Below are 19,494 nucleotides of genomic sequence, written 5' to 3'. Positions count from 1 at the left end.
CAAACTGTCTGCAGCCCTTCTGTATAAGATGAAAGGAATGTTTACTGCTTGGGATAAAACCCGTAATTGACACAATTTACTCTATCCATTTGTTTGCCACCTCCTGGATGTAGGTCAGTGCTATTCCTGGATTCTCAGATAGCAACCATAGCTTATAGCATAGCTTCTATCCTCTGTAGACTGCTAGGAATCCGCAACTGTTTTTCTTTAACACCATTTTCCACAATAGCCAACTATATCTCTGTCAACTCTGTAGGCCCAGATGGTACAACTAGTTAAAAAAAAAATTAAAAAAGCCTTTGCCTGGCTCTTGACTGGGGCAGATTGCCATGGGTGCATAATACACTTGCTTAAACCTGCACTGGCTTCTCTCTTGCTCCCTGGAACAATGCTCTGGGATTGAGTTATCTAAAAATCCCTGTTCTAGTTTATAGCCTAGATCAGAGGCAGGGAACCTTTTTGGGGTGATGGGCCACTGACCCCAGAAAAATCAGTTGGGAGGCAGGATCCTGGCAAGCCAGGGGCTTTATCTGGCCCCTGGGCCTTAGGTTTCCCACCTCTGTCCTAGATCATCAACTGGGGGGCATTTATGGTCAATTCTTGGGCTAAACACCTCATCAGAGCTTACTTAATTTGAAGGTATGTTCATTTGATTTCAGTATGCTTGTAGGACTGTCACAGCCTCAGTCCTTAAGGCCTCAAAGCACAATCACTGCTGAAATAGCCTGGGCTCTTACTCCATTGTTACAGTCCACACAAAAACCTCTCAGCCAAGTTAAGTGGTGTTTTCAAGGTGGGGGGGCTAGCTGGCACAGCTGTGACGGGCCTCTGGGTTAGAGACCCAGTTCAGCTTTCATTTGGGACTTGTTTTCATTGTAGTGTTAGCTAGAGGTATATGTAATTCGAGAGTTACCCCAGGCTGAGTCCTGTCTACACACACACATTTCTCACTTCGGGTAAGTTGTACTTTAAATGTGAGCTAGCTGGACCATGAGAGGATGTAGGCTGATGCTCCACTATTTCCGATACTTGAGTAAATAATGCAATGAAGTTAGTCTGTGCTGCTAATTGAAACAATGTCATTTTACAGTCAAGAGAGCCTAACTCAAGAGGCATTAACTCGACTGTGGATAACTAAGCTAACCCTGCCGTGAAGCCCATGCTTTGGGCTGGCCTGCCGTCCACTTTGTAGTTGTCTAAAATACATGGGTACTTGTAGTTCTTTCCACAATTCTCATCATGTGCCCCGTAGGACAGACAAGTTCTCCCATTATTCCCTGGGAAAGATTAAAAGAACTGTTCACTTACTGCTGTATGAAGAACCATGGGATATGCCCTCGGAGGTCCTAGTGATACACACAAGTGACAATAGCAGCAATGAGCAGGGCTCAACAAATTATCTACTCGCCATGGGCGAGTAGATTTCAACCGCGCGCCCTGTTTACCGGCAGCACACACATGCGCAATGCGGCTCTTGCGTATGCGCAGTACAGGGCTGGCGAGCGGCTTTCGCCGCCGTTAGTCAAGCCCTGGCAATGAGGACATAGTAACTTGGACAGGGCTTTTAAAAGTGATGGCTCATACCCAGGGGCTGGTCCCCCAAGGTTACTCTGCCATGAAGACATACCCTCAGGCATTCTTAGCTGATGTAACTTGTGTTGGATATTTTTTTCTGCTCCTCCTGACAAAAAGGCACTGATTTTTGGCTATTCATTGTGGATGGATTTACACTGTGCTGCCAGGCACTTTTAGAATAAATAAATAAATACAGACCCGGCATTTGATACTCTCTCATTCACATAGAGTTGCTCCATTAACTTCAGTGGCACAGCTCCTGATGTAAGATATTGTTCGGTGTGAGCGACACTATAGCAGTTTAGCCCTATATAAATAAATAATGCCTATCCCTGAGGGTTAATTAGCTGATCAATTCTTCATCTGAAAATTAAAAGAACTATTTAAATGCTCATTGATGCATGGCTTAAATAGTCATTTAAATGTGAAAGAATCCCCACCATGTCCTGAACTTAAAACTTGTTTTGTTGCTGGGTAGTATGAGGTTTTGTCTAAGTTATGTATTCCCAGAGGGAGCATTGTACCTGCTGCAGATGTGAACTGTTTCTGTCACAAACTTCTGCTTAAAACTTTTTAATAGTTTTAAAGAATAATCTCCCAAATAATAGAGCATTTGTAAAACAATACAGTCAAGGCACATAATGTGTAGTGAAATTTGACAACTTTAGGGTTAAACCTACTACATGGTTTTTATGAGGAACTGCAGGCAGATGTAAGTGTGTTGTGTTACCATGGCAATCAGGGCTATAGTCTTAGAGAAGTTACAAAGACAGATTCAGATGTAATGGTAAAACTCAGTGATTTTCCTAAGCTGTGCCTTGTTTTGGATGGAAATGCTGGCTCATGTAGTGCTGGGAGTGAGCTCATTGGTTCAAATCACAATCCTCCCTCTCATTTCTCTCTCTCTGTCTCTTTCTCTCTCTCTCTAGAATGGTAACACTGCCTTAGCGATTGCAAGACGTTTGGGCTACATCTCAGTGGTCGATACGCTGAAGGTTGTAACAGAGGAGGTCACCACCACCACAACTGTGAGTACTAGATCTGTGTTAATGCTTCTATTCATAATGCTGTCTCTGCGGTATTGCTTCAGACTCCCTATGCCTCTGTCGTCATTTTAGTTTAAGTTTTTAAGGTCCTCCTTTGCTTGGTCATCGCAAATGTATTGATATGCAACTAGATGTGCAATACAGTTCGCAGAATTAATATAACTCTATAAATCTGAGTTCACACCAATATAAGAACAGGTACTCATAAGTTTTTTAGAGATGGGCCCTAGCAACAAATCCAAACTTCTCTGAAGTTTGGAAGTGTTTATGTAAGTTCTAGGCAATTTCTCAATGTTCCTTTTTCATTATCCTGGTTTCTTCTTTTCAGCTTCTATGCTTGTATGCTTTCCTCTGTGACACCTGCTGTTACAGAGCTGCCAAAGCAGGCATAAGCCTTGAGACCATGCCCGTCCATGAACGGGTGCCAGACTTTGTGGTGCTCACTAAGCGGCTCTGAATCACATAAATCCTCATTTTGCTCAAATTACTTCCAGAACAAATGGGTCCAGTTTTATCATAATGTACCTCCCCGCTTTTCTCTCTCTCCTTCCCCCCCCTACGGACTTCCTCAGCCTGGAGTCAGGATTTTGATGCTCGGAGCTCATGAATAGTATATGCCGCACATCCTGAGTTGAGCCAAGTCGATGCCTGTGGAGTAGTTTTAGTTTTCACTCCTTTAAAAAAAATCAGTTTTAGGGAGGGCAGAGGTAACTAGCCACTTGATTATGTGGTCAGAGTAGATACAAACTGTTGCTTTTAACCAGGAAGATGAGTTATATTCTGATGCTATGACATGTGTGGGGGGGTGTCACTCTCACTGGTGACATTACTAGAACTGTGACAGACTATAGTAAGTCAGAAAGGAGGCTTTCAAAAAGCTGTGTATCACTGAACACAATAATACTACACCATTTTTATATGAATTTGCCTTATTGTCTTTTACTGTGAAACCTTATAAGTAGAATGCTTATTTTTAAAGCATGAAAGATTATAAAAAATAGAAAGGCTAAAAGCATTAGGTACCTCATAGAGGCCCCATAATGACAAATCCAAAGATTAGTGAAAAGATGCTACCATATGTTATAAACCAAGAACATGCACAACAGTGTATGTGTGGAGGGCGGGGGGGGGGGGAGGAGATGAATAAGAGAGATGACAATAATTTTGCTTTTATATCACATGCTGACAGCAAGTCTCTGTTGAAATGAACTGTGGAAGATGGAACAAAATTAGCTTGATGTGAGGTTATAAATAGAGTTTGCGATGGTTTATTAATGAACTGCAAGAAATAAAGAGGCTTAGTTTTTTTTTCTCCAAACTGAGTCAATCTCCTGATCCAGAAGAATTTTAATAAATACAGAGTATTTGCGTTTTCAAATATTTATGTTAGGGATATAAATGAGTAGTTGAGTGTACAATTAACCAATAAGTCTAGACTTAACGGTTAATCTTCTCAGCTACTCAAATCCTCCCCGCTGCCTCTATTTCAGAGGCAGCAAGGGGGGGGTGCAGAAAGTAGGAGCTAGTGCTGGGGAGAGTTGGCTTATATCCGGTTCCCCCCAGCGCTGGCTCTGTGGTGCCTCCTGTCCCCCTATCACTGCTGCCTCTTTGAGAGGCAACAGCAAAGGGGGTGGAGGAGGGCAGAGGCTGCTGCAGCAGCCCCTCTCCATGGTGGTCTGAGCTCCCCATGAACTGAGGCTGTTCCACATCCCACAGAGCAGCCTCTGTCAATGGAGAACCTGGGCCCACTGCAGGCAGAGGCTGCTTCATGGCAGCAACCCCTGTCCACAGGGGGTCCAAGCTCCCTGCAGACAGAGGCTGGAGCAGCCTCGTGGGATCAGCCTCTGTCCGCGTTAGGCCCAGGCTTGCCATGGACAAAGGCTGCTCCATGGAAGTTAGAGCAGCCTCTGTCCCTGAGGAATTAGACACTGTTTCCCCCTCATGGACAGGGGCTGGTGCCACATTGCGCTGCTGCTTCAATATGAGAGGCAGTAGTGTGTGGCAACAGGCAGCCAGTCTGTGCGGGGATCTGGTTTTTAAACTGGCTCCCCTCAGGGACTGGCTCTTGCCTGCCACTCTGTGCTTCTGCCTCTGATAGAGTGGCAGCAGCATGGTATGGCATGGGGGCTCCCTGGGGGTGCACTGGCTATCAGTTCAGCCTCCGAGGACTACAGAATAGTCGAGAAACCAGATTCAGATGAATGAAGAAGTGGGTTGTGCCCACGAAAGCTCATGATACCACCTACATTTTTTTGTTAGTCTCTAAGGTTCTGCAAGACTACTTGTTGTTTTTTAAGTTTTTCCCTGCAGTAAGGCTGTACAGACGAAGAGATTGATATTGCTAGAACAATTCACCACTGAAAAAGGTACATTGCCAGTACAGTCACAATAGCTATTTCATTCCCCAAGGCTCTAAGGCCAGTAATATAACAGAGTGATGCATAGAGAATGTTAGACAATTCAGTGCTCCACTAATATTAATATGCAAGTTACTGGCATTCCATGTGATGAGAAATCTCCAGTTCTGATTTATATATGGAACAATTGCTTCCAAAGGCCCTAGGCCTACTGGAAACATGCTGAGTCTCAATTCCTTCTCATTTCCTTCTCATTTACATTAGAATAATTCAGTGTGTGAGTTGAGCTCCCAGAATATAAAGCTTCAAACTGAGATCAAATCTACACTAAACCCGGCAGCTCAGCTTAAGGTATGCAACTCCAGCTATGTAGTATACATAGTTGAAGTTGGCTTACCTTGAGCTGAGCTTTGCTGCATCCCCACAGTGGGAGGCCAACAGGAACAAGTGCTCCCATCGACTTCCCTTACTCCGCACAAAAGGAGGAGTATTGGACTCCGGCAGGGTCACCCTTTGAATTTGATTTAGCGAGACTTAACTAGACTCACTAAATCAAATTCCAGAAAATCAATCAAAGTGGCAGCAATCTTTCTTTTAGTGTAGACTAGGCCTGAGAAGAGAGTCAGGTTTCCCTTCCCCTCCCCCCGTGTATTGAAGAACTGGCATAATGAAAAGCAAATAACATGGAAGCACAGTTGGTATTTACACTATAGAACATTTGTGATTTGTTTTATGAAAGTGTCCTGCCTTCTGATGTGTACTTTGCAGGTCACCAAGTGACAAATTTAAATTGTCAGACTTTCTTAGAGCAACAGTTAATTTGTGTATACATTTTAGTGTAGTTGGTAGAAACAAATATTTTGTGATATATAAATGAGCTTTAGGCAGTGCATGATTTACCAGAGCAATACAATATCAGTGGAACTAGAGCGACCACAAAAACAATGAGGAATTAGTGTTTAAGGTGCCACAGCAATCCTCAATGTTTTTGCAGATCCTGACTAACATGGCTGCCTCTCTGATACTAATAGATCACATACACCTCTGCATTTAAAACTACGAGTCTTATTAAAGCCATTAGCTGTCCCCAGATCCTCATCCTTTTAAAAATGTGGGGGTAATGAATGGTTCTTTATTCCATTGTTAAATATAGTTGCAATTCCAGGCTGATGGGTTTTAATCAGGGGAGCTAAAATTAATACTTTGTAGGAAGTCAGAAGTAAGTAATATAATTGTGCCAAGGAAACTCAGACCTCAAAAAGGCATTACTTGGCAATACTGATACCTGTACTCTGTCTACATATCAAAGGCGGTATTTGGCTCAATATTTGAAGTATTGTACCCTGCTCAAACTTAGGGTTTAAAATGAAAAACAACCATTTGTAACATGCAGTGTTTAAAAAATAAGCCTGATTTTCAGAGGTTTAGCTCTACAGTGAATTTTGGATGCATGTGTACAGGTAAGTATAGTCTGTGTATGGACAAATGACCATTTATGTACAGTGTCTAGGACATTTGATCAATACACTGGTTGAACATGCAAATCAAGCACACAAATATGTACATGTATTTCTGTGCAAAGCTTCTGAAAACCTAGACTTCCAGCTAGATTTTCAAATGCAGATGCATAAAGTGCACACACAAGTGGCCAGATTTCCAGAAATACTAAGCACCACTGAGTTTTAGAGGGAGCAGCTGGTGTTCAGCAACTCTTAAACGCAGGTCACTTAGGAGGCTAAATATGAATTTGGGTGCCTAGCGTTAGGCTCTTTGAGCTCATATGTCTCACTAAGCATTTGTCTGAGAATGCTAATACTAGTGTTGAATAAGAGTAATAGGAAGACAAATATATAGATATTGATTGTGTTTATACACCATCGCCTATGTCTAAGACTATATTAATAAGCTAAATCTTGATGTCATGGGATTTAAATTAGTAAAACAAATTTGATAGCCCCAATAGGCTGTAACCATACTCTGTGTTTGCTTATCTGGTATAACTAGATTTTAGCAGAGGTAACATATATACAATATGCAACTGTATTAGTCTTATACCATATTAACATACTTATCCTGTATTGGTATTTTTAATTAGTTGTCCTCCTACAACCACCACTGCTCCTACAACCACCACTGTCCCTATCTCAAATGAGATGAGGGGCATTTTGTTTAAATAGATAAAATCCATCTTAAATTGTATTTCCTTCTCCAATTAATGCTAACAGTATTGAAGTCCTGAGTCCAGAACTCTTCACCTCTGTGTTCTTCTTTTATGCGAGGCTTTTGCTTCTGAGCTTGGTATGAGAACTGGGATTTGAGCCTTAATGAGTGAATTCTCTGTTGCATTTATTGTCAACAGAGATGAACTTCTTAAGAGCTTTCACATGTGACTCCTAAGTTTTTTCCTAGGCAATTCCATTTTCCCCCTTTTCCTCAGAGGCCTCCTCCCATCTGTGTGCTTGCTGAGTCCTCGGCTGTTTTATTCTGTGCTCATACACAGTAGGGCTACGTCTACACTGGCCCCTTTTCCGGAAGGGGCATGTAAATTTCACCAGTCGTCGTAGGGAAATCCGCGGGGGATTTAAATATCCCCTGCGGCATTTAAATAAAAATGTCCGCCGCTTTTTTCCGGCTTTTAAAAAAGCCGGAAAAGAGCGTCTACACTGGCCCCGATCCCCCGGAAAAAGTGCCCTTTTCCGGAGGGTCTTATTCCTACTTCAAAGCGGTGGCCATGTTTATTTAAATGCCGCGGGGGATATTTAAATCCCCCGCGGATTTCCCTACGACGACTGCTGAAATTTACATGCCCCTTACGGAAGAGGGGCCAGTGTAGACGTAGCCTAGCAGTACAGCATTTGAGTTACTTTCTTGTCTTTTTTAACAAGTGATCTACATACACAATGCTTTACCCCATTATTTGGAGAATATACTAATCCTTCCCCTCCTCACCTTATTCTTCTTGTAGGGTATCAGTCTTTTTGTTCATTTAGGATTTATTTCTTAATTCCTTGCTTCTATTGCTACAAAGAGGGATATTGAGGTCACATGCACTGCTGTATGTGTTCAGTCAGTTTCATCTGGCTCAGACTCCCTACTGCTGTCTGACCTTTCTAGGGGAGTGAGGGGAAAAAAGAGTCAAAGAATTAGCTGAGGCATGTAATGAGTACAAAAGAGCTGGGAACACATAACACATGTGATGAAAACTATAAGTGTTAATTCCTTGAATCATGTTTAAGTTCTAATTAAAGATGAGTAACTGAATTGCAGGCCATCAGTTCTGCCCACCCTCTGTCCTGCCCACATAGGAAGATAAATTGAAACTTATTGTCTGCAGTTACTGCATTTCAGACACTTAAACTTAGACAAATTACCAATGTTCACTCACTCAGCAATGATGAGAAGTGTTGATACGTATAGAAAAGCATCATTATAATAAATAACAAATAGTGCTACCTTACTCACTGGCTCGCTAGAGGCATAGACCTACAGCACCAGATCTGGAAGACCTAATTCAGTTTTTATACAGGCAAACTGACATTGAGAACTTTGCCTGAGTACAAATTGAGTAGGGGGCTTCCAGGTTCATCCCTCAGTAATTATCACAATAACTATCACATACTTTGCTACTTCTACCTTTGGGATTAATTTATGCTTTATAGGTACTGGCAAGAATTGAGAGTGGAACAAAGGTGAACTACTCTTGTGGGAGCTTAAAGAGACAAAACGTCTCCTGACACTCCTCTAAATACAACTGTTCAAAACAGTTGGCAATTCTTTCTAGGCACTGGGACAGGGGAGAAAGACTTCACGTGCTCCCTCACCCCCAGGCCAATCAAGGTCTGTGGGTGGGGGAGCACAAGAAGTCTCTTAGTACTGCCCCTTCTGCCAAAGGCCCCACCACCTTCTGGGGCAGCCCAGGGCCACTTCAGAAATTTGTGAAGTGCCCCTCCCCCTTTAAAAATTATTCCTCATCTATGCCTTAAGCAGTGAAATGTAAGCCCTCCTTCACAGATATCCGGTTCTATGGCTGATTTCAGAGTGTGGTGTGGTTGTGTATTGGCTAGTGCTGCTCTGACGATGGAAATATTCTTGAATTCATTGACTTGTATCTCCTATTATATCACAGGCAATATTTTTCAGATCCTTATATAATCTTGTCTCTAAGGGATGTAAAATACTATTCAGTTGGCTAACTGGTTAAACATGAGGGCTGTGTCTACATTGGCAAGATTTTGCGCAAAAGTGGCCGCTTTTACGCAAAATCTTGCCACCTTTCTACATAGGCCGTGAGTATTTGCGCAAGAACACTGATGTTCTAATGTACAAAATCAGTGCTTCTTGTGCAAGAACTATAATGTTCCCGCTCAGGGATAAGCCCTCTTGCGCAAGTATTCTTGCGCAAGAGGCCAAGAAAGCCCGATGGCTAAAATGACCATCAAAGCTTTCTTGCGCAAGAGAGCATCTACGCTGGCACGGATGCTTTTGCACAAAAGCACATCTCTTGTGCAAAGGCACATGCCCGTGTAGACGCTTTCTTGCGCAAATACTTTTAATGGAAAAACATTTCCGTTAAAAGTATTTGTGCAAAATCATGCCAGTCTAGATGCAGCCATTGTTTAACTGGATAACTGATTGAAGGCAGGCAACTTGGAGGAGGCTGGAATGATTCCTTCTCTCCGCCTGCCACAGGCATGGCCTGCTCGAGCCCAGCCAGAGCAGCCTCTGCCTGCAGAGTGCCTGGTTCTCAGCGGAGAGAGGCTGCTCCAGCTGCGACCCCGGAACACCCCTGCCTGCAGCATGCCTGGGCCTACCGCAAGCAGGAGCTGCTCCTTGGCGGACCCTTGTGGGGCTGCAGCAGCCCCCTGTCCATGGCAAGTGGGGAGCTGTTCAAGCCCCACTGGTTTCACCAGTTCAATCTTCACATCCCTAGTCTCCAACTACAGAACATACTTGTTTTCATTTCACCACACACTCTTTCATGCTCTTCACTCATCACAGTTCTGTCTTCTTATTGCCTTCTTCATATCCTTGACCTACACCTGACCTCATCCTAAGGTGATGCTCCCATTGTTGAATCAGTCCCCCCTTCCTCTCTTGGTCTCACTTCATGGCCAAACACCCTCTGTATTCCTCTTTAAGTCCTTTGTGAGAAGTCACTGATTCTAAAAATCCATTTTCTAATAACCCCCATACTCACCTTTACCTGAACTATTGCCTCAGGTATAACTAATCCTATATGCTATTTGGTGCTGGTCATATGTTTAAATTTGGGTGTATGTAAATCACCATGTACATTTACTCCTAAAGTACGTCTAGACTACAGGCTTTTGTCGACAGACACTTTGTCGACAGATACTGTTGACAAAGCATCTGTCGACAAAGAGCGTCTAGACTACATCCAGCTCTGTAGACAAAGCAAGCTGCTTTGTCAACATGAGAGTGTAGATGCAAAGGACAGTGTCGATGCAACAACGCCTTGTGTCAACAGAACTCTGTCGACAAAAGGCGTTATTCCTTGTAGAATGCGGTTTACCACCATTGACAAAACTGCCAAGTTCTGTTGAAGTTATGTCGACAATGTAGTCACTCAGCTGCTATTTCACGTAAGAAATTCATCATATGGTCTGTCTAAATACTCTTCCTCTTTTTTCAGTTTAAATATTTCACATCATTCATAGCTTCATTTCCAAATGCTTTGCAATTTTAATAAGTTCCATATGTCTCATACAACTTTCTACGGCTCTTATGTAGACATTACCTAATTCAATTTAGAACCGCTTTGGAAGCATTGATCTGAGTTACTCTACATGGATAATCTATTTATAAAAATGCATTTAGTATGTTTTTTTCTAGATGACCAATTGCTGTAGCACAAATAAAAAGCAAGAGTAACTATGGAAAAGATTAAACTCGGAAAAATAAAATCAGAGGGAAGAGAAACCATTGTAAAATGTCTGAACAGATTGAAACTGCAGCTGTTGTTAGAAATACTCAGATAAATAACTGCTACTTTTCTTGATGCTTAACTCGAGAGTTGATTATTCTGTCTCTGCAGACTGTGACAGAGAAACACAAACTGAATGTACCTGAGACGATGACCGAGATCCTGGATGTTTCAGATGAGGAAGGTGAGCAAATTCATTAAATTCCCTTGTTTAGTGTCTTTTACGCCATCTACAGGATAGAATCAAGCTGCTTCATTTCCTGTAATAGTGAGCTATTTAAAGGCCTTGATTTAATGGCTTGTTGGCTACAGGACTTGAATAGAGGCATTAAAGATGGCCCCAATCCAAAAACCCTGGATCCAATCTCCACTATCAAACTTCTTTATATTTCTGTAATGGTCAAGAACAGATTCTAAAGTGTCAACACTTTCGAATCTGGGAGTTTAAGATCCATATATAAAGTTCTGCAAAAGCGCATTTGTCCACTATACAGAAAGGTTTGAGACAGTGAATATTTTGGTTCAGATCCACTTCTATCAGATATGCATATCAAAGAAATAGACTAGGATCTTTGTTTAAGTGGAAACTTTTAGATAAAAATCCATATGTCTGAAGGAGGTAAAACTGTTACCACGAAGGCCTTTTTGGCACATGCAGACCACAGATTCATAGAGCATGACATAAGGTAACAACACACTAATATTGGCACAATCTCAGATTTAATCCCATATGCAGAGTGCAGGAGTGTGTTACATCATTTATCTAAATCCAAAGAAAACATCTGTGAAATTTATCTGGGATTTTTTTTTTTACCTTTGGACAGCTTTCATTAGACATTATAGACATAAGCAAGCTAACTTGGGAGGAGAAGGGGGGGGGTAAGTTTTTAATAGTTTATGAAAGAATAGTTTACACATTTCAAATACTGTGACTGCTGGACTAATGGTGAATCTACTTTTAGGTTATAATAATGGGTAGCTTCTCTTTCTTTTTCTGTCTGAAATGCTGATTAATATTACAGTAATGATATTTTATGCATAGCATATCCGTTATTGATGTGAGAGGAATTTCCCAGATTGTGGTTGCCTAAATGATTTAGGAACCCAAGTTACATTTTAATTCATAAATGACTTAGACACTTGAAAGATTAAGTCTTATAGAAAATCAATGGGATTTAGTCTGCTAACTGCCTAGGTCCCTTTTTGAGATAGGTCTTAGGCTGCTAAATTACTTTGGAAACTTTTAAAATTTACCCTGTGTCTAAATTTGTGTATTGTGCTACGCATATTTGGGTGGTTTTTTTTGTCAATTTGCCTGTGTTTAACATGACAGGCTAGAAATCTACATGCAGTGATGGATATAGACACATCATCTATTTATATAAATGCTTCATGGCAATGTAATCAGTGCACTTGTGTCTCCACGGTTTGACTCTGCCACCTCTATACTATTTAAGCAGAACTTTAGTCCTTGAACAATAAATGAGACTACTCATGGATGACAAAATAAGGCCTTCAGTAATGCAGCGTTATGTTGAAATTTTTCTTTTCCTTTGTTCATGTAAGCTACCATTCAGTCCTCTTTTAATCTGCAATGCAGAGGATGGATTTCCACTGCTATATCTTCAGGAATTACCTCCTGGGTATCCCCTTTTCTCAAGCTAACTTGTGTGTTGTGCAGCCTTTAAACACTGTGTTGATGATCGCTTCAGTGATGGGGAAGCATATAGTGGCACAGGTGCTGTTAGAAGGAGTTTTTGGAGTAAGACACACACTTTTCTGTTTCTGTTGAATTTGGTTGTATGTATTTATGTTTGTGTTGTGACAATCCAAAACTGCATAATCTGGGTGCTTAACACTGATCCATGTTGTTACTTTTGATAGCATGCCTATATGTATTTTTCTGTATGGAGAAGCCAGAAAACCCCTAGGCAATTTCACTTGTACCATTAATTATTTGGCTGCACTGATTGTGGTCTTTTGGCATGATTAATCCCCTCAGGAGTATTACCTTCAGGTTCTGGGTTTTTCTGTCACCAGCTGACAAATAGAGTTTATCAAAAAGCCAGCAGAGTGGAAATCGACTCCCCTGTACATCTCCTCTCAGGACATAGGCAGTGTACAAAGCATTTATGCCAAAGCACAAAGATTGCAGTTCTTATCACCCTACTTAAAAAAAAAGTCCATTGCTGGGGTCAAAAAGCATTTTGGGTGATATGCAAACTTGTCATCATGGGTGGTGATTCTAATAGGAAATTTAAGTAGCTGGAGGCCAAAAGGCGGAGAGAGGCTGAGCATTTTAATAACTGGACTGTCTGCAAGAGACCAGCAGTAAGGTTCCTGCATACATTGCCCTTAGCTGTATTACAGTGACAGGATATATTTCTGAATAAATAAATGTGACACACTAAACCTGCTCACTTTTAAAAGGACAGGAATACTTGAGCAAGTGAATATTTCAGAGCCCCACTGTTCTTGGGAGGAGTTAGTTATCTGGTATTTTCCTTGGGAAGCAGTTGTTTTGTTATGATCCTTTTTTGTGTTTATTGATCCAAGTTTTTATATATTCTTAAGGCCCAGAAATAATATGTGGTTGGCGTTGTATAAAACAGGATGACCCAAATATATATATATATATAGGTTGCCATCAGTATGTTTGGCAGCAAGAGTGACTTGTAAGGCAGGATTTGTGCTGTACAAACTTACAGAAGTAGAGAGTCACTTTTCTAGACGATTATGCACATGTTTAATGTTATGTGAAATCAGTGGGGCTACTCAAAGCTGTAAAGAGAACCATGTGCATAAGCTTTTTCTTTTTCCTTAAAGACAAATACTGATGAGACAAGACGCACTAGATTACTCCCCTCCCCATTTTTGGATAGTTGATGACTAATGTCATTATTAGTATTCAGCCATTACTTATGTTATATTTGTCCCACTTAGAGTAATAATAATGATAATAAAATATTTAGCACTTAATTTAGTGTTATACATGTTTAAAGATTTTCACTGAAATTAAATAATTTGTGTTTAAAAGTTCATCAAGAAAGAGATATTTTAACTGTTTTTGGCCTCATTGTATTGATAGAGGAAATGAGAAGGAAATAATTTCTCCGAAGGACTGTAGTGAGTTTGTTTCAGAAAAAGAAACTCCTAATTCTCAATTCTGTATCCATTGGAATATACCATGGTATCATTTTGTATTTTGACATTAAATAAAGTTCATTTTTGTTTGAAGAAAAGCGATAAGAAAACCTAAAAGGCCATGGTATAATTTAATGTGTGTAGAGGAAATAGTCCCAGAAATCAGCCTAGAATAACAACACCCAAAGGAAAATAACCATTATATAATAAATTCCTATTGCATACTCTCTAACAAATTACAAAAGATTTGATCCCATGTTTGCTTTAGAAACTAGCTTGTGTAGTCATTGTGTCATTCTTTTAAACATCAACAAATAATGATCTAAAGAGGGTCATCAAGATAATAAATTTGTTTATGTATCGCTGACAATAAAAATAGCTTAATCGTGTAGGCTGAAAGTAAAATGTGTCCTGTACATCTATATTCACCGTAATATGCATTAAGTCATTACATATTTTAATCACTGAAGGCCAATTTGTTCCATCTATATACTCACATAGGGTATGTCTACACTAGAAAGTTAGTTCGAACTAACGGACGTTAGTTCGAACTAACTTTCCTATGCGCTACACTAGCGCTCCGCTAGTTCGAATTTGAATCGAACTAGCGGAGCGCTTAGTTCGAACTAGGTAAACCTCATTTTACGAGGACTAACGCCTAGTTCGAACTAGCTAGTTCGAACTAAGGGCTGTGTAGCCCTTTAGTTCGAACTAGTGGGAGGCTAGCCCTCCCCAGGTTTCCCTGGTGGCCACTCTGGCCAACACCAGGGAAACTCTATGCCCCCCTCCCGGCCCCGGACCCCTTAAAGGGGCACGGGCTGGCTACGGTGCCCGTGCCAGGTGCAAGCCTGCCAGCACCCAGCTAGCAGACCCTGCACCTGGCACGGCACAGAGCCACCCACCCGATGCCCCCCAGCCCACCCCCTCTTGCCGGGACCAGGCTGGCGGCTCCCGGGAGCTTGCCCTGGACCGCAAGAGGCGGGCATCTTCCTGACTAGTGCGGACATCGTGGACCTTGTCCATGATCTCCGCACTAGGCACAGGAAAGTGGCCATCTAGGGCAGGAGAGCTGCCAGCCTGGCCACCCAGGACCAGGTGTGCATGAAAATCAAGGGGGTCCACTGAGACCCCCGACCCTGAGCTTACAATGGCCGTCCTGGGTCAGACCAAAGGTCCATCTAGCCCAGTAGCCTGTCTGCCCACAGCGGCCAACCCTAGGGACCCTGGAGGGGATGGACCGAAGACAATGACCAAGCCATTTGTCTCGTGCCATCCCTCTCCAGCCTTCCACAAACTTTGGGCAGGGACACCACTCCTACCCTCTGGCTAATAGGACTCCATGGACCCAACCTCCATCACTTTATCTCACTTCCCTTTAAACTCTGTTCTAGTTGTAGCCTTCACAGCCTCCTGCAGCAAGGAGTTCCACAGGTTAACTATTTGCTTTGTCAAGAAGAACAACTTTCTCTTACTAGTTTCAAGCCTGCTACCCATTCCTTTCCTTTGGTGTCCTCTAGTCCTTCTTTATGGGAACTCAGGAAGAACTTTTCTGAATGCACCCTCTCCACCCAACCCCTGCTTTTACAGACCTCTATCCTGTCCCCCCTCCGTCTCCTCTTTTCTAAGCTGAACAGTCCCAGTCTCTGTAGCCTCTCTTCATCTGGGACCTGTTCCCAACCCCTGATCATGTTAGTTGCCCTCCCCTCTCCCAGCCTTTCTCTTCCCCTCTCCCACCTCCTTTTCCCAGTCTCCCCCAGTTTTTTTCAATAAAGACAGAGTCAATGTTGGAAGAAACGTTATCTTTATTTTGTACATCAAGAAGAAGGGGGGCTAGGGAAGGGCAAGTGGAAGGAGGTGAGGGAGGAATGGGGTACGAGCCCCCGATGGGGAGGACTGGGCTGGCTCTGCGGGCTTCTGGGGGTGGAAGCTCTCCTGCAGCCCCCCAATTACCCCCTCTCCCCAGATGGCAGCCTGCGGCAAGTGCAGCCGGGCTGATGGCCGAGTGGTGTGATGTGCCCAGTGTGGGCACTCAGGGCACTCCAAGCCAGAACTTCTTTGCAAGCGGGGCACCCCTTAGAACTGTGTGTCCGGGGTGGGGGTCGGGACCCTTTAAGCGCAGCCCTCGGCTAGCCTGAGACAGTATCTCCATGCTCTAAGTCCTCCTTTTATGCCCTGCCGGCACTGCTTCCGGCCATCATTAAGCCCTGTTCAGAGTCCACTCAATGTGGACTTACTAGTTCGAACTAGCAAAACGCTAGTTCGAACTAGTTTTTAGTTCTAGATGCGTTAGTTCGAACTAGCTTAGTTCGAATTAACTAATTCGAACTAAGTTAGTTCGAACTAGCGCTGTAGTGTAGACGTACCCATAGAGTAGTCCCTTACTCTCAAGTAGTCCTGTGGATTTCATACTTACCCATAATAATAATAATCATGTGAGAGTAGGGTTTCATATCCCTTCATAAACATGGATTAGGGGTGAATTGATTTCATGTAATCTGTAGAACTAACTCATCACTGAAGCACAAGAAAAATGTGACTTTAGATTCCATAAATCAGCTCAGAGTTAATCCATAACCTAATCTGCCAGATTCTTGATTAAAAGAAAAGTGGATTACTAGGAATTTATAAACTGAAAATCCTATTTCTCATAAGAGTAAGACAGCAGTAAAAAAAGGTTTCTTCATTCTTTTTTTGTAGCATACACTAAACCTGAACATGTGAAATAGTCAAACCATTTAATAAACATGGCTCAAATATTGTCACATGCAAGAAAAATTGACAAGAGCAAGTGGGATACTCCTGGGTATTTTTGGGGAAAGGGAACACTCAAAGAGGAATCAGCAAACCTGGGTTTTGTGCCAGGATCTGCCTGTGACCTGTTAGGTGACTTTTTGGGAAGTCACTTCATTTTCTTGTGCCTCAGTTTCCCCAGTTGTCAGTTGGGATTAATGATACATTCCTTTGTATAGAACTTAACAATCTGTGGGTTGAATGGTCTATGCAAGAGCAATATTATTATTTATTGAGTCATCTATTTCAAGGCCAGAAGGGATAATTGTGATAATCTAGACTGACATTTCATATTACACAGGCTATAACTTCCCCAAAATAATTTCTTCTGAAATGAAGCACATTGTTTGAGATTTCTCAGTTAGCCAGTTTTCAATCCAGCCAATTTATGCCATGTGAATTTTATACTGATAGTATTGTCTCCATGTTCAGCTGGGCTTGGCAGGGAATTACAGTATCTGTGCATGGACAGCCTCTCTTTCATCAGTCTCTCTGTGTGTGGATCATAGAATCATAGAATACTAGGACTGGAAGGGACCTCGAGAGGTCATCAAGTCCAGTCCCCTGCCCTCATGGCAGGACCAAATACTGTCTAGACCATCCCTGATAGACATTTATCTAACCTGCTCTTAAATATCTCCAGAGATGGGGATTCCACAACCTCCCTGGGCAATTTATTCCAGTGTTTAACTACCCTGACAGTTAGGAAGTTTTTCCTAATGTCCAACCTAAACCTCCCTTGCTGCAAGTTTAAGCCCATTGCTTGTTCTATCCTCAGAGGCCAAGATGAACAAGTTTTCTCCCTCCTCCTTATGACACCCTTTTAGATACCTGAAAACGGCTATCATGTCCCCGCTCAGTCTTCTCTTTTCTAAACTAAACAAATCCAATTCTTTCAGCCTTCCTCAATAGGTCATGTTCTCTAGACCTTTAATCATTCTTGTTGCTCTTTTCTGGACCCTCTCCAATTTCTCCACATCTTTCTTGAAATGTGGTGCCTAGAACTGGACACAATACTCCAACTGAGGCCTAACCAGCGCACAGTAGAGGGAAGATAATATGTACTACTACTAATGTATTTTTTCTAAGCCTTGTTTATATCTGTGTGAAAGAGGTTGAGTAGGCTAGTCAGGGCTAAATTCACTGAGGCTATGCCTACAGGGATCTATTGGAAAAAGGTACGCAAATTGCGTATCTTTTTCCTATAGTTTTTTCACAAGAGGCTTTTCGGCCTGTGTCCACACTGAGCCAAATTTCAGAGAAGCGTTCTCTTTCGGAAGAGCCCTTCTTCCTCATGAGAGGAGGAAGACAGGGCTTTTGAAAGAGCGCATCTGCTCTTCCGCGACAAAAAGCGGAACAGCAGACACATAGTGTAGACCTAGCCAGTGGATGTGTATTAGTGGAAAGTGCAGGTAGGGTTGCTAACTATCAATTTGCAGAAAACAGAACACCCTTGCCCCTTCCCAAGGCTCTGCCCCTGCCCCACCCCTTTGCTGGGATTCTGACCCACTCACTCCATCCTCCTTCCCTCCGTCTCTCTCCCACACCCTTACTCTTTCATGGATTTTCACTGGGCTGGGCCAGGGCAGGATTCTATGACAGGGGAAGGCCTCCAGAGTGGGTTCAGAAATTAGGGGTTCAGCATGCGATGAAAAACATTTTGTAAATACTTTATTACTAGGGGGCTGAGCCCCCTGCTTGCTATGCTCGCCAACCTCCCTCTCTCTCTGGGGGTAGGCAACCCTAGCTCTCTCCTTGGCCACCGGGTTGGGCCGAGTTGAGGCGATGCCAGCCCTGGCTATCCCCCACCTCCCCACAGCCTAGACCACACCACGCCTTCCCCTGAGCCAGGACTGCACCAGACCCAGCTATTCTTGCCCCCTCCCCACTGGCCCAGGCTGTGACAGCCCCAGTTCATCTCTCTGCCAGGCCTAATCCTCCACCCCAGCTGCCGAGAGAGGCTGAGATCCAGGCCTACTTTGTTGGCCTGTGGACAGCCCTGGGCCTGCTTCTGGGGAGGAGCCCTGACTAACGCTGCTGCCTGTGCAGGGCCCAGAGCATCTGAGCCCCAGGAGGGAGGCGGAGAAAATGGCTGCCGCCAGCACTCTACTCTTTTCTTGGGCTGTGGGGAGCTGGGAAGTCGGCAGGGAGGCAGCAGTTGCAGCTCAGAGGAGTGGCAGCCCCGGGCCTGCTACTAGGGAGGGGAGTCTGGCCATGGATAAGGCTGCTGCCCATGTGGGGTCAATGGGCCCCAGAGCATCTGAGCCCCAGGATAGGGGCGAGGGGGGGAGCTCATGGCCTGGAGCTAGCTATGGGGTGATGCGAGTGATGTGCTGATGTCACTCTTCCTGAGGGATGACCATTTTTTTTTACATATAGAGAAAGATACTTAAAGCTACAGGGTGAAATTCTACCTTTGTATTACACCAATGTAAATCCAGAAAACCTGCACTAGAATTAATACACTGACTCTGGATTTACTGTTTTGTAACTGATTTGGTTTACAGTATCTAGCCAAGGATGTATGTCTTACAGAAGCAGATCAACAAATACAAGTCAAAAGCTTATGGGAAGTATTAGGTAGGCATGTCAGAGCTAATTGCTAATACCTTTCTTCTGAGAATTTTAACCAAGACCT

The 19,494-nt window shown here is 43.0% G+C and overlaps 1 protein-coding gene across 36 annotated transcripts in view; it reads left to right on the top strand.

The window, feature by feature from the left end:
- The window catches only part of ANK2 (ankyrin 2), a 592,965-nt gene that overhangs the window by 492,479 nt on the left and 80,992 nt on the right, over window positions 1-19,494 (top strand). For 18 of the 36 annotated variants that reach the window (XM_075929759.2, XM_075929766.2, XM_075929765.2 and 15 more), the window contains 3 exons: window positions 2,505-2,603; window positions 11,034-11,106; window positions 12,604-12,684. In XM_075929759.2, coding sequence (XP_075785874.2) covers window positions 2,505-2,603; window positions 11,034-11,106; window positions 12,604-12,684 — 253 coding nt within the window. The remainder of the gene's footprint in view (window positions 1-2,504; window positions 2,604-11,033; window positions 11,107-12,603; window positions 12,685-19,494) is intronic. The other 18 variants (XM_075929777.2, XM_075929770.2, XM_075929772.2 and 15 more) reach the window with 1 other exon arrangement.

Source organism: Pelodiscus sinensis, chromosome 4 (assembly GCF_052426305.1).
Source record: "Pelodiscus sinensis isolate ZL-2025 chromosome 4, ASM5242630v1, whole genome shotgun sequence".
NCBI lineage: Eukaryota > Metazoa > Chordata > Testudines > Trionychidae > Pelodiscus > Pelodiscus sinensis.
This window is presented reverse-complemented; position numbering and strand designations above follow the sequence as displayed.